Source organism: Nannospalax galili, unplaced genomic scaffold (genome assembly GCF_000622305.1).
Source record: "Nannospalax galili isolate Female #2095 unplaced genomic scaffold, S.galili_v1.0 scaffold215, whole genome shotgun sequence".
Lineage (NCBI taxonomy): Eukaryota > Metazoa > Chordata > Mammalia > Rodentia > Spalacidae > Nannospalax > Nannospalax galili.
This window is the reverse complement of record NW_008338533.1, coordinates 334,481-350,176: the sequence shown is the minus strand read 5'-3', so window position 1 is coordinate 350,176 and position 15,696 is coordinate 334,481. Positions and strand designations below refer to the sequence as shown.

At 38.5% G+C, this 15,696-nt stretch overlaps 1 protein-coding gene across 4 annotated transcripts in view; it reads right to left on the bottom strand.

The window, feature by feature from the left end:
- The window catches only part of Slc4a7 (solute carrier family 4 member 7), a 106,788-nt gene that overhangs the window by 60,642 nt on the left and 30,450 nt on the right, over positions 1-15,696 (bottom strand). For 2 of the 4 annotated variants that reach the window (XM_029563516.1, XM_029563518.1), the window contains exons 4-7: positions 9,395-9,533; positions 8,723-8,883; positions 7,078-7,266; positions 4,118-4,486 (exon numbers count right to left, since the gene is read on the bottom strand). In XM_029563516.1, the coding sequence (XP_029419376.1) occupies positions 4,118-4,486; positions 7,078-7,266; positions 8,723-8,883; positions 9,395-9,533 (858 nt within the window). The remainder of the gene's footprint in view (positions 1-4,117; positions 4,487-7,077; positions 7,267-8,722; positions 8,884-9,394; positions 9,534-15,696) is intronic. The other 2 variants (XM_029563519.1, XM_029563520.1) reach the window with 2 other exon arrangements.

Genomic DNA, 15,696 nt, shown 5'->3' with positions numbered 1-15,696 from the left:
CCTAGGGAACACATTTTCAATATTTCTAACCCACATATGAATTGATGGAAACTAGAGACTAAGACATCACTACACTTAAGATTCTTACATCAATACAAATATGCATTCTCTAATAAATTCTATGTGTAAAGCAGAACATTTAAAAGCTACATTTAATTACCCTTAATTATGTTTCCTTAAGAACTTTATCTTCAGTAGTACTTATATCTAATTTCTGTCACTCTTCCTAAGAAATGTAACTAAAATACCACAAATAAGTTTTCTAAGTGCAAAGATTAAAAGAACATAAGCAAAGAGATTTGTGCTAAAATATACTGTCACTTGTAGTCATGTGATAAGAAATTCACTCAACCTCTTTGATTTATGCTAGCCTATAAAATTAGTATGTAAATAACATGGTTATTTCCATCTATACCTACCCACAGCTATCTTGATTACTGTTTGGATTACATTTGAGATATGCTCAAATGTTAGTATATTCACTTCAGGTGACACTCAACAGCAACATTTCATGACAATAAAATAGCCTAGAAACATCAGTTAGTTTAATCTATGTTTACCACTATGAGTCAGAGCTCAAATTTCAAAAATTTAAAAATCAAATGGCATTACACAGATTTCTACCATTAAATGTATCTCATTTTTCTCAAAATATTAAAGAATTTCTAGACCAGGAATATAAACTAATTAATGTTGAAAACACTGAACACCTTGAGAGGAAATGTGACTGTAATATAATACAGTCTACCATTACATAGAAATTCAGTTAACACTTGTTTTGTGGTTTAATCTTATAAATCTCTGAAGTCAGTATTGGTCATTGGGCTCCAGAATTTCAAGCATATCCAATGTACTTGATACATCAAAAAAGGTTTTATTCTTAAAGTATATCTAATGAATATGATAACAGTCCTCTGTGATACTCACTTCTCTATCACTGTGACTGTAAAGTCTCATACAAAAGCATTGTACTTGATTTACCACGTACGTGAATCTCTGAAAAAGTTAAACAGTTCTAAAATAACTATTTCCTTAAACTACTAACTTTTTATAATGATGGCTTAACATGGAAAAGTTATTAAGATTCCTCACCTTCGACCTTTGTCCCTAAACTTCCAAAGCTGTGTCCCTTTCCTTCCCCAAGAGAGCTGGGGGAATTAGTATTTTTCAGTGGCTTCAAGCTACCTTCACACAAGAAAATAAAAGAGTACTAGTAAAACTCTGGTGGCAACTACAAATGAGTACTAGTTATTACTGACTGTTAAAATGTACTCAGTCTCTGGATTATCAAACAAACACATCATGCAGTTTCCAAAATAACCTAGCCACCAGATTTGAGAGACAAGACTGCAATAGGGAAGCTTGTGGGGAGAAAGCAAAGTATGGTGGGAATGGGAAGAAGCAATATAAAGCTCCAGGATGACAAGGGCAGAAGGGACAAGAAAGTTCGTGGCTAAGCTGGTCTTCTTTAACCTGTCCCTTTTCCCAAACGGCAGGTACATGTTAAGAGTGTTCCATCAGCCAGGCATGGTGGCACTCACCTGTAGTTCTAACATTTGGAAGATAGAGACAGGAAGATCAGAAGCTCAAGCCAGCCTCAGCTACTTGAGACCCTGCCTCAAAAAGAGAAGAAGTATTCTACCATTATCCTTTCAGAGTAATCTTTCAAAACCTCAGCTAGGTTAAATCTGTTTCCTTAATTAGTTAAGTCTCCCAGCTACTACAATCAATTCATAGTGCTCAGAATCAAGTCAGTCAGCAGAAAATGGAAGTGTTCCTCTACATCACAGTTAACTTGCCAGAAATATATATGTGTATATATATGCATGTTTTTAAAAACAAAAAATAGGGCTGGAGAGATGGCCCAGTGGTTAAGAGCATATAGTGCTCTTGCAGAGGATCTGTGTTTACTTCCCAACACTCATCTTGGACAGCTAACAACTGCCTGTAACTTCAGCTTCAAGAGCAACTGATGCCCCTGGCCTCTGTGGGAACCTGCACTGATGTGCACATACCCACAGAGACACATACGTATAGTTTTTTAAATATATATTTTAAAAAGCAAAAGATAAATCCAAATATGTATACAAATAAAATCAATAAGGGGACTTAAGCCAGGCATAATGGCCCACACCTTTAATCCTAGTACCTGGGTGTCAGAGATAGGAGGATCTCTATGAGCTCCAGGCCAGCTGGTCTACATAGTGAGTTCCAGGTCAGCCAAAGCTGCACAGTGAGACCCTGTCTCAAAAAACAAACAAACTTTAAAACATACTCTGAAGGCATGGTGATATGTACCTATAATCCCAACATCACAAGTTGCAGGTTAGTGTGCATGGTGGCACACTAGAGGAAGGCAAATCAAAAATACAGTTTTCTGTCACCAAAAGATAGAAAGTTAAAATGGAGAGTGGCTCTGAACCTGGAAAGATGTGTCCCGCAAGGGGTAGACTTCAAAGATACTATTCCATATCTACCAAAGAAAGCACAGAACTGGCTCCTCCCTATATTCCAGGCAACAAAGAATTATCTAGCTTAATGTTCACAATACTGAGCCTTCTCAAGAAACACCAACTTTGAAAAAAGTTACAAATACTAGAAATAACTATTACAAATAACTATTCTCCAAATAACAAGCAGCACTGCTTCCTCTGTGAGGATGCCTTTACAGGTATCTCCCTGATACACGGCTCTACAGTGGCCTCTCTTCAAAGGACACTGAAGCCACTTCCTGCCTCTAGGTAAGAATCAATCTCCTCGAGGTAAGGTCTGTCCCCAGGGAGTCCTGCAAGACAATCTACGTATTCTGAATAAGACAGTCACAAAGGAGATGATGCCAGCTGCTTCCATGAATTTCCTTAGCAATCATGAGCTTTAACTTGTCATTAGAAAATCATTCATTTTAATTTCTTCTATTCAGGAGAGCTGATAAATCTCATAAAATTAATGAGTTTAAAAAAAGATTTATACCTCAATTGGCAAAAGCCTTCACTGCCTTAGAAACAAGCTTTCTCTAAAAAAAAAAAAAAATTATTATACTGCATATGTCTAAGTGCACCCATGTCATGCAATGCCCAGGATGTCAGATGAGAGTGCTGGATTCCCCTGGAACTGGGGTAATGGATGGCTGTTAGCCACCATGTAGGTGCTGGGAATTGAACCTGGGTCCTCTGCAAGAGCAGTCAGTGCTCTTAACTGCTGAGTCATCTTTCTAGCCCCACAAGTTTTCTTTTCTTAAAAAAAGATTTTATTTTTAATTACGTGTGTGTGTGTGTGTGTGTGTGTGTGTGTGTGTGTGTACATGAGTAGCCCAGAGGCCAGAAGAGGGTGCTGGATCCCCGAGAACTGAAGTTACAGGTGAATGTTATAGCCACCTGACAGTGGTGCTAGGAAGCAAACTCTGGTCCTCTGTAGGAACAATACTTGCTCTTAACCTCTGAGTCATCTCTCCAGCCCCCCAAATAAGTTTTCTAATTCATATACAAAAATTATACCCTCATCATGAGTCTATAGGGCTTCTGGTTCTGAAAAACATCACAGAAAATTTGGACTAACAGACACAGTATTAAATAAATGACGACTAAAGACTATTCTAAACACAACACTCCTCTTGAAATAACAACCCTAGGCAATGGTCAAAGAATTTCAATCTTCTCAGAGACAGAATGAGAAAAATTATTATGGCATCATATTTTTATTAGGAAAATTTTAATATACTACATTCTTCAGAAAAGCATCAAACAGATAAAAGGCATATCACCTCACTACCTTTAGGTATATGTGTTCCTTCATCTTACCAGTATATTAAGAGTCATGTCAAATTTAAAAAAAATGTTTCCTGAACTACCCAAATATCTTAACCTCTAAAATCTCAGTTAAAAAAAAACTTTCAAAGGGCCAGACTCAGGAATAGTCTTCCTTGTAGTCCTTTTATAACCTAAATTTTTAATAATTTTACTCTTTTCTGCAATCACCATAAAGAAAAAACATGCAGATGTCAAATTAAATTGTAAGCATTATCTGCAATATGCTGCTCAAGCTATGTGCTGACAAGCATTCACAGTGCAAGTGACCCAGAGGCAGAAAGCACCACACGTGGAGGACTCTGGACAGTTGCCTGGAGTGAAGTCAGTGTTTTCCTCGTTCTTCTGCTCTTGGCTTTTCAGTGCGTCTAGATCTTCCTCAGGCGGATGAATTACTACTCTGGGAATATCATCCCTGGTAGGTGACACGAGTAGTTCTGGGGCCTGAGGCCGACTCTGTTGGAAACTTCTGGAGGCCAGCCGACTGAAGCTAGGACTGGAAGGAGGACTGTTCTGGGGGGTGGGTACTGGGGTTGTACACCTTGAGCCTGTAGGGGTTCCAGCTCTTGAAGAAGGAAGAAGATGACTGAGAAGAAGAGACAAAGGCGATTCCCCACGCAAGGAAAGGTTTGAGGCAGACAGACCTGTTCGCAAAGAATGGCGGGAGGCTGATAGGCCTTCCCCTGAGATAAAACAAATGAAAAATGTTTGTTCATCATAAAAGATAAACAGAAAACACAAAAACTTTTAAATTATAAGATTCAAATCCATTCTGTGAGGGTTAGCAAGTCAGAGTCTTCAATGTTATGTTACTGAACATTATTTTTAACTTAATTAGTTCCCTGAACTGATTGTGTATTAAAAAAATTATATATATTATATAATATATATTATATATATATATATCAAAAGGAGGGAGAGAATATTGTTAGAAATTAGAATAACTAATGCTGTGGCATTCTTTTCAAAAGGGCAAAATCAACATAAAGTTAGTTCTTAATGGCAGGTAAGAATACAAAAAAATCTAAAAAACAGAACTCAAAAATCAAAATTTACCAACAGCTCATATTTCATGCATTTTCCTACATCGCTCCAAACATCTACAGATATTTATGTCACAAGAAAATTCCACATTAACATTACCTAATAATTTCTAACTTAAAATTGGCATTAAACATTTGTAACAGGGGCTGGGCAGTGCTCTCAACTAAAGTTAAAAATGCAGAAAAAAAAATAGGAATTATTTTTTAAGAAGAGAATTATAACATCAATTTTAAAGGGCACATAGCACCAAACTCTAATGATATTTATTAATCAATGTCCCAAAGTATATTTCTTACTTCTACCACAGTAGATTCATTTAACCAAGTACATACAATCTTTGAATTAACTAGGCAAAAAATAAAGTACTTTACTAACAGCAATAAACCTAGAATATTTCAAAAGTATAGGCATACTTGGCTGGACGTGGTAATGTATGCCTTTAATTTCAGCACTTGGGAAGCAGAGGCAGGTGATCTCAGTAAGACTGAGACCAGCCTGGTCTACATAGTCAGTTCAGCTGGGCCAACAATGAGATAGGGAGGGAAGGGAGAGAGGGGGAGGAAACAGGGAAGAAGGGGAGGAGGGGGAGAGGGAGGAAGGACATTTAACATTCTTTCTCCTGGTAAAAGATATCTAACAATCTCTTGTGGCCCGAGTAATCAAAACTACAAGATCCACAGATTCAGAAATACTATTTAAAGATTGTAACAAAACCCACTCTTTTGTATGGTAACTAAAATAAACAAATGATTGTTAATCCAAAAACAATCAGCATATAGTTTTAAAATGCTACATGCAGAAAAAAAACTGTATTATAACAACAAAATAACATGATAAAATTGCATTCAGAAGAATACTGACATTGTCTTACGAAGAAAAGGAATCAAGCTACAATGGGAGAATACAGAGAAAACTGCATATTGGTAAAGTTTAATTTTGGGGTGGATGAATGCACTTCACCACAGTGGAGAATATAGAATAAACAAAAAAAGGGGAATTGGGCTTTTAAATTCAACCTAGGTCCATGAAAGTATTTAATCTGTAAGGTCCCTTAAATATACCAAGCCATAATTTTAAACAGATTAAAAGACTTCTTAATAATCAAATGATCAAATTATCTTACACTGACTTCAAACAGCAACTACTGTTACTTTCTGATACACTAGACCCTAACCTACCTATGGCTATTGGCTCAGATACCACTTAAAAGCTGTAATATTATTTCAGAGACCAAAAGGAGCAGAAAGATACTGTGTCCTATACCCCACTCTTCCTCATTGCAACCCTAAACTGCTGGTAAACAGCAGTCAGAGGGAATAATGACCTTCTGTACCTGAGTTTTCCAAGTGCAGTCATTATAGTTCTGTTTTAAGAGCCAAATGAGAACCCCAGTGATGTAGTCCTGCTTTAAACAGAAGAAGAGGCAAATATGTTCCATGTACAGCAACTCAAAGAAACTAACAGTTAAACGGCTATAAAAAGCCACTGTCTCCCCAGGTCCCTTATAACCCGCCACCATCACCACCCTCTGACGGGAAGGGGTTTCCTCAGTGACCTGAGAGACAGCAACTGGACTGCCTTTAGTATAAGATCGCTCTGTCATGAAGACCTTCTACAAAGTGTACAAAGAATAGTGAAATCAGAAATATAGCATATTCAGGAGACCAAAAAAAGAAAAAAAAAAAACTCATCAGGAAAAAATCTAATAGCATAAAGTTCAAACTCAAAATTTAGAATTAAAAATATTAAAATTACAGATCAAACTCTATGCCTCTTTATAATCACTTGAGCACAAAACCTTAAACCGAAACAAAAAAGCAGAAATGATTTCAGGTGAGGAATACTAATTGTATTTAAATTTTATTTCAAGGAAATTTGTGCCATTTTAGTTAACAGTGAATACCTTTTTGTCATCCAAGTGATTTCTACCCTATGCTAGTCATGTTGGTGTAGTCCTACAATCCTAGCACTTGGAAGGATGAGGAAGAAAGATCCAAGATCAAGGCCAGGGTTAGCTACACAGGGAGTCTCAGCCTGGGCTACATGAAACTGTCTCAAAGAAATAGAAACAAACAACTGAAAAAGAAAAACATTTTAGAAATGACATTTTTAGAGTCAAGGAAGACCGTAACTGTGTGGAAATATCTTTCTTGCAACATTACTAGTTATCACATACTGGAATACCATTAGGGAAACGTTAGCAGAAATTAGATGCCACAACTCATCTCACCATTCCTTTCAAGCAAGTGAGGGTCAGAATGTTTCTTGCCTATATCTGCAAAAGATCGAACCAGGGGAATCCGACTGGTGAATTTTTTCTCATTCTGATGATGATGTCTCTTCAGGAGAGCTTCTCTGACATTCTCTCTTATAGAGTCATCTAACTGGCCAGAAGCTATCATGGTATCTAATACCATATCTATTAAAGGGAAAAAAATTAAGTTATTGTTACTACAGAATAGTAAACACTATTATACATGCATAAAGATAAACATGAACATTACCTATCCAAAAAAAAAAAAAAGAATTAAGAGCGTAAATAAATTATTCCATTTTACTAAATGCTATTTCATAAAAGAGGCTGCTGATTACCTTATTTTAGTTAAGGGCTTTCCTCTTTATAGAAGTGGTAAACTCTAGTAAAAGAATGGTAGTAAATTCTATTTAGCTAAATATCCAACAGCATGGGCTTTCTAAACTATAATACTATTTTGTTGGCTCACCTCCTATTTCCTTCAGAAACTATTCTAACAGATGAACAGTTGTCATCATCTACCCAGTCATCACCTATTCCCCAAGTGCCTGTGCTATGCTAGGACCACAGCAGTGGCAGCTCTTCTTCTGTCACAGGTACAAATCCAATGAAGCAGACAAAATACAACAGTCAATTCTAGGTAAAGGAATAAAAGGGACATGGAAATGAAGAGACTTAGTGCCATTCTATATATTACTGTGGTCAGTGCACTATTTCCAACACATAACATACAGAGGTTTTCAACAATGTCACTGAGAAGAGTTTGGCTGGCTGGTTGGTCTTCTTTGTTATTGCTTTTGTTAGTGCTGCTTTGTTCGCTTGTTTTGTTGTTGTTTTCTTGGTGGGCAGTGATGATGATTTTTTTTTGGTTAGGAATTGGACAGGGTCTTATACATGCTTGACACACATTCTATCACTGAGCTATATCCTCAGGCTTCTATATTTAACTCCCTTCCTCCCCAACATCTTAAAATACTACTTAAGACATGTATATCTTCCTGTGGAATGATTTTTTTTTTTGTAATCACTTTGAACTTTATTTTACAGCAGTTTTCTTCAGATAACATGTAATTTACTGCAATCAGGACTCATTACAAATGTAATACTTGGCCCTTTGAGCCCATTCAAACCCTTTAAGTACTAAAATTTAACATCATGATCTGATTAACATAAGAAAGTGTTGATGACTTTCTTTTATGTACTTCTCTGGATCTTTCTGTTCTGCCTCCTCCAGAGTACCATGTTTTCTCTTACACTACTGGCTTCTTATGCCAAGTGCTCAAATTCTAAGAATAAGTTGTATAATTAATGTTCTCAGTGGACTTTCACACACACACACACACACACACACACACACACACACACAAAATTAAATTAAATTAAAAAAACAAAACACTTTCCTCTGAATTTTCAGAGGCCAGAGTCAGACTACATATATACTTATAGAAGTAGTTAGACTTCTAATTTAACCTGTTTGTCTCTATACTTACCTACAATGTCCCTGGAAATACTAGAAGTTCAGCATACAGTTGTAAATGAATGTTTTAAAATAACACTTTATTTTCTTTTGAATTATATCTAATCTTAGTACACCTTATACATAAAATCAGTTTACTATAACCTGCTATTTCATCTAGAGTGCTTGCTCTCATATCCAGCATGACAGTTCCATTTAAGATGCAACTCCTTAGTTCAAAGAGACTGTGCAGAGAGAGAGTTGCTACATAGGGTTTACTCCATCGGTCACCACCATCTTCAACATCCTCTTCAAATTTCAGCCACCTAAATGAATAATACAGAAAAATATTTTACAAATAATGACTATTCCATTTATTTTAATGCCATAAACATAAAATTGACTTTAAGAGCAACAAGTACTTTTACTGCTGAGTCACCACCCCAGTTCCTAATCTTAAAAACCTTTAAGATTTTGACTTTTCAAATTTGTTTAATTAAAAACATCTGAAAGTCAACAATAGTTCCTTTTGTATCATATGAGAATTAGAGAATTTAGTCACTGACAAGGAAATCTCAAAGTACCAGCAAAGTTCAGTCTTGTAACTCATTCCTCACTAGGCAGAAGCAGGTAAGTTTGATGCCAGCTTTGAGCTCCTGGCTACCCAGGCCTATATGATGAAACCCTTATCTTCCTGAATGGAAGGGGTGGGGGGAGGGAGAAAGAGGGAGAGGGAGAGGACACACCAGCAGTTTCTCATAATTTCAATTCAATATTCTCATTACTAAAAGAAACCCAAGTAAATTCAACTCAAAAATTCAGATTGAGCAGTATTACCTGGCAGTTTCCTTCCATTCATATTCTTCGCCATCTTTGTAACAGAGCTCATCCATTTCTGTGAAAAGGTCATGGGGAATATGCTCCTCATCGTCATCTTCAGTGCCAAGGATAAACTGAACCCTCTGTGACGGTGTGTCTTAACAAAATAAAATTAAATAAAACTTGGAGTTCTCAATTTATTAAAAAATAAGTTTGAAAGCAAAACACTTTAGTTATACAGAAAATATTACAATGGGATGTGGTGGCTCATATGTGCACTTCTAGTTCTCAGAAGGCTGAGGTAAGAGGATCAAAGTCACTGCAAGAAACATACTTGTCTCGAAATATACTCATCTCATGACATCTAAAACTAAATTACACATGTGGCACAGCATTCCCTAAAACAAAAATTAGAATGAAAACTAGCCCATAACAGTGGAAACCCTTACGGCCCATAAGGTTGTGAACATCTGTCTGTAACTGTAGTTCCAGGGGATCCAATGCCGTCGTCTGTATGGGAATTACATGACACAGGTACACTTATACACATGAAGGCAACATACACACACAAAATTTTAAAAAAAAATTTTTGTTTAAAAAGTCTTGTTACATTGTGGAGAGGGGTACCCATGATTTGAGTTTTGAGCCACCTGACATGAGTGCTGGGAACAGAGCCAAGGTCCTATACAAGAACAGCAAGCACTCTTAACCACTGAGTCATCTCACCAGCCTGATTTTTATCTTGTTCATTTCTGCATTTTGTTCCTTTTCCTCCAGTTTATCTTTTCCCTTGTCTCTTAAGATGATTAATCACTGATCAGCATTCCCTTTTCTAATACATAAGGATCAAATGGCCTAAGTTTTCCTCTAAGCACTGTATTACTTGCACCTGACAATTTCTGGTACAAATAGTCCTCACTTCACAGGACTCTACACTAAATGAAACTTGTGCTTATTACAGTCATACCTTCAGTTACAAAACTCTATCTCTGATGCCTGTACTATGCTTTCAGTTTCTGAGACGCTAAAAACACTTCATTGCTCTTGGGTTGCTTCTTTAACCCCGACTCCTCAGAGTAGATCAGGTTCCTCCCTGTGGTAAAGACTGGAAACAACTTCTGGGCAATCAACTCAAACAAGCACTGGATCACTTGCCTTTCTCTTCTCTTTACAGACATCACAGTCTGTGCTGTCTAGGTGAAATTGTTGTTTTATATATTTTATACAATTTTTCTACCTGTTTAAAATTGGAGAGCCATTTTAAAGCTTAGATCTAAGATGAATAAATTCCAGAATGCTATTGTACAAAATGATGACTAGAGTTAATAACAATACATTGCTTACTTGCAACTGGCTGAGAGAGTAAATACAACCTAAGTCTTTTCACCATACATACAACAGAACTATATGATTACCATATTGGTAATCCTTTCAACACACACATACATGCACGCACGCACGCACGCACGCACCCCACACTGGTAGACTAAATATGCACAACTGTTGACAGCACTGGAGTTGCACACATATGGCCACTATGCCCACCTTTTATGTGGGTGCTGGAGATCAAACTCAAAGCTCAGGCTCTTATGCCTGAGCATCCATTTCCATAGCCTATAAATATGTGTAACTGTTATTCATCAGTTATACCTAAATTAAGCTGGGAGGGGGAAGGAACTAGTGGAAAAGTAACAACAAAAAAACGTAAAGCTTAAATGGAAGGAGAAAGTCAATCCCTGATTCAATCCTGTCTTGAAGCAAAAGTTCTGTGTAATCTCTTTTTAGAATAGAAAAAGGAGAGCCAGATGTGGTACTGCCTACCTATAATCCCACTACTCAGGAAGTGGAAACAAGCTATGGAGATCCTGCTGAAACACACACAGACACAGACACAGACACACACACACACACACACACACACACACACACACACAAAACATGGATGTAAGGAAAGGAGAGCTTTGTTGGTGGGAATATAAACTAGCACAGCCACTTTGAAAATCAGTCAGGAGGTTTCTCAAAAAACTAACAGTAAAACAACTACACGACCCAGCCATACTACTCCTGGGCATACACCCAAAGGACTCTGTATCCTACTACAGAGATACTTGTCCATCCATGTTCATTGCTATCCAATTCATAATAGCTAGGAAATCTAAATCAACCTAGATACCCATCAACTGATAAATAGGTAAGAAAATGTGGTACATATACATGATGGAATATTACACAGCAATAAAGGAAAATGAAATCATGAAATTTGCAGGTAAAGGGGTAGAACTGGAGATTATACTATATGAGATTACTGAGGTCACCAAGGCTGAGAAAGACAAAATGCCACAATTTTTCTCTCACATAAAAATCCTAACTTCAAATCTTTTTATTTTATATGTTTAACTTCGAGTACATATGGGAGCCAAGAAACTAAAAACAGGCCACTGGAGGTGCAGGTGAATTAAAGGAGAGGGGAGAGTAGAATACAGGCAAAGTGAGAGTATAGAGGGGCAACACTGAGTGGTAGAAAGGTTCAAGTAAGGAGTAGAATGGGGATGGGGAACCAAGGGAACAGGGGAAGGGTTAACCAAAATGGAAAGTATATGAGAAAGGTATATGGAAACCTATGATCTTGTAAGCTGTGATGGTTTGAATAAAAATATTCCCCCAAGGCTCCAAGTTGGCCCCAGTTCGTGGCACTGTTGGTGCAAATTTAGGAGGTATGGCCTTGCTGGAGGAAGCACATCGTTGGAGGAAGACACTGAGAATTCACAGTCTTGCCTCACTTCGAGTTACACTCTCTGCTTCCTATGAATCCTTAAAGATGTGAGCACTCAGCTTTCTGCCCCAGCTGCCTCTGCTGCCATGCCTCCCTGCCATGATGGACTCTTACCCCTCTGGAACTGTTAAGCCAAATAAACTCTTCCTTTCATAAGTTGCCTTGGTCATGGTGTTTTATCACAGCAATAGAAAAGATACAGTAAGAGGGGATAAAAGAACACATGATATGAAAGAACAGGGGACAAATCCTGGGAATTGTAGGTTTAAGTGGGGATGGGAGCAAGAGGATGGGAGAAAGGGAAGGGCAGGTAGAGGGCTAATCAAAACTAAGGATATCTGAAGAAGGCTTATGAAAACTCCTAGTTTGTAAGCTAATTTTAAAAAATGAGTTGGAATAGAGATACCTTGCATGGGTAAATAAAATCTCAGACCCAGGCTGTGCTATCTCCCTATAAGTTACTGGTCATGAAGGCCTCAGAGTCACACAAAACAACACAGGCTACTGCCACTGCTTTTGGCTATCCGCCATAACTACATGGTAAAATCCTACTACTAAAGACATACACATTGCAGTTGCGGGACCTAGAGAAATCAATCTCAAACTCAACAGGAAACTGGCTCCCTGCTGGATACCTTTCATAGTGCTGGAAGGTACTATATAGGTTGCTGAGGAAGAAAAAGCAACAGTGGTTTTACCCCAGTGCTGAGCTCTGCATGCTGTAATACTGAACTTCTAGGCAAAATGTGCTCACTGGGGCAAGACTGATTGTTACAGGGGTAACCGAACTCTTTCTGACTGGATTTGAGGCTTGCCTCACAAGAGGAAATTCGCACTTAGTACTGCAAATCTGGTCAAAAGCCCATGGCTGGGAAGACATAGGCCCTAGAGAAGAACCTACTGTTGTTTGGTCATATTGTTAAACTGCATTCTAAAAATTTGTTTGTACCCATGGATTTGTGTTGCTCTCTCCCTTGGTCAGAAAAGCTTCTTTCTGCAGTAGGCAAATGCAGTAGACTTAATGCAGAGATGCATAACTGGTCCAAATAACTGAGAAAAAGTGACCCCAAGTAGTTAGGCATACATAGGACAGCTAGACCAACCTACTGCCCTCCCCAGGGCTCAGAGAAATCATGGAAAGGGGGATGGAAAAAAATGTAAGAGCCGGAGGATGGGAAAGAGTGTTATGAAATACTATCTTCTGCATATAACATGCCCACTGTCCAATCTCACAGCAACTGGGGTTAGCTCATTTCCCTGTGGCTGGCCCCACACACATGCACATATGGGCAGCACAAACTGGACTTGTGGGATTAAAATAAATGACAGAGGGCAGACTGCCAGAGAGCGCCGAGATCTGGCCTCCCTCTGGCAGAAGGCCTGAGAACACAGGGGACTGCCCGAGAGCCCCCCAATATTGCCTCCATGTAATGGTCTTTTTAATAAGATGATGCTATACAGGAGTCCCTTCTGCATAAAGTAACTACCATCATCACGATTTCAGCTGAGCCTGATCGCTAAACATCATCACAATCGGGCTTGCTGATGGTTGTGTTCATTCATTAAAGGAGGGCCAAGTAGGGTCACTGGACCCTCACCGGATTATCCAGCCACTCTTCCCAGCCAAATGTATGTAGTTTGGCCCTAATCACACATAGCCTCCTGGATTTGGGGAGGGCTAAAGTATACAATTTAGGGAAGGCTAGGAAGAGAAGGCATGACCCATGCTGGGTAAAGGCTTTCCAGTGTGCATACCCTCAGGTCACACATACACCTCAGCAACCCCTCATTATCTCCATAAGCAACCTCAATAAGTTCATTGGTTCCCCAGTAAAACTTTAATCAAACATTGGCTTGACACTAGGAATAAGCATTACTTAGCATCCCCAGGAAAAGAAGTCTCACAACAGATGGAAAATTTATTTGTTAATGCTATTATGTCTCTCTTTTTTTTTTTGGTCTTTTTGAGACAGGGTCTCCCTGTAGCCCCAGCTGTCTTGGAACTATGTAGACCAGGCTGGCTTTGAACTCACAGAGATCCACCTGCCTCTGCCTCCCAAGTGCTGGGATTAAAGGTGTGCACTACCACACCCAGCCATAATTATTTAAAAAAAAAAAAAAAGAAAGAAAATGAGAATGTAAAAGATGTTGAAAGGATATGGGAATGGACATATTTTCCAAAATAGATGGAAAAAATGAGAAAACCTAAGCAAGTGATAAAGGTCTGTGGAGGTTTGTTATGATATACAAAGGATGAGACAAAAATAATATACACATAATCTTAAAATTTCTATGGTCATAGTTTATTCAACTAGTTTGAGGCCTATACTAATGTGGTCAGAGGGACTTAAAGGACAGTTTTTGCCCCTTGCCCTCCAAGGTCGACTAAGTTCCAGGGGACTGTGGAACATCTCTCAAAACGTCCTATAACTGTGGTGAGTCATCTGTCCTTTTGTTCAGGAAGGACATGGAGACCCCACGAGAGGAACTTGAACCAGTGTACAGTCTACAAAGAGGAGAGTCAACTCAGAGGAAACATCTCATTCATGCTTCCAAGTGAAGCCAGACATGGTCGAGCAGGACCTTTGGCTTATCTTCACATAGATGGAACTGGTTAAAGAAAGGAGCGAAGAGCTCCCAAGACCATGTGACCCCTGAGGAACAGATCCTCAAATGAAAGTGTAAAAATAAATTGATTTCTTTGGGCCAACTGTATGGTCTTAAACACCCGAAAGGAAAGTATAACCAAAGAGTAAAGTCATCAGTATATTTCTTTAAGAGTTCAAGGGACTATACTTCCCAGACTTTAGGCTTAAGTCTATATAAAAAGTTATTTAGACAATTATTTCTCATTGATGATTATGTTCCTAACCAGAAAGTGCTGCTCAAATGTAAGACTTCAAATCTTGGTCTCCAATACTGTAGGGCCCGCCTGTAGCTAAGGGAAGACAACCAGCTATTGTTCTAAAATGATGGATAAATTTGTTTTCTCCCCCTATGTAGACGCCTTTGAGAGGGAACCGACACTAATTCTAACCACTCCAACAGCTACCAAAATACCTGAAAGAAATCCTGAATCCATCACTCTAGAGTCCAGTCTTGCAAGACAAAAGAAAAAATGAGGAGGAACCCACTAGAGGAATGCTTTTGGAAACTCTTGTCAAGAAATTCCAATGGACTCTCATAGGAATTTCTGAAAATTGCCCTGTTCTGACTTTTTTCTAGTTTCCTGTCTAGAACTTGTAATGCTAATTGCTCTTGCCTTTACTTCTCCTTCACATCTCCTATTCACGATTCAAGGACGTTCTTTTCCCCCTAGAGATAAGAGTTATGCAATCTGGGAGTCTTTTAGATAGACCCACTGAAGGGGTACTCCAATTGTCTCACACTGCGATCCTATTCAGCAAGGAAGAAGCCAGAGCGGTCGGCATCCCTAGTCCCTATTGGCAATTTGGATAACCCCTTCAGAGGATGGTGTGATAAGAATAGGAGGTAGGAATTGGCTAGGCAGTTAGGGTAAAAAGACCCCAAAGAAAAGTAGCCAGTT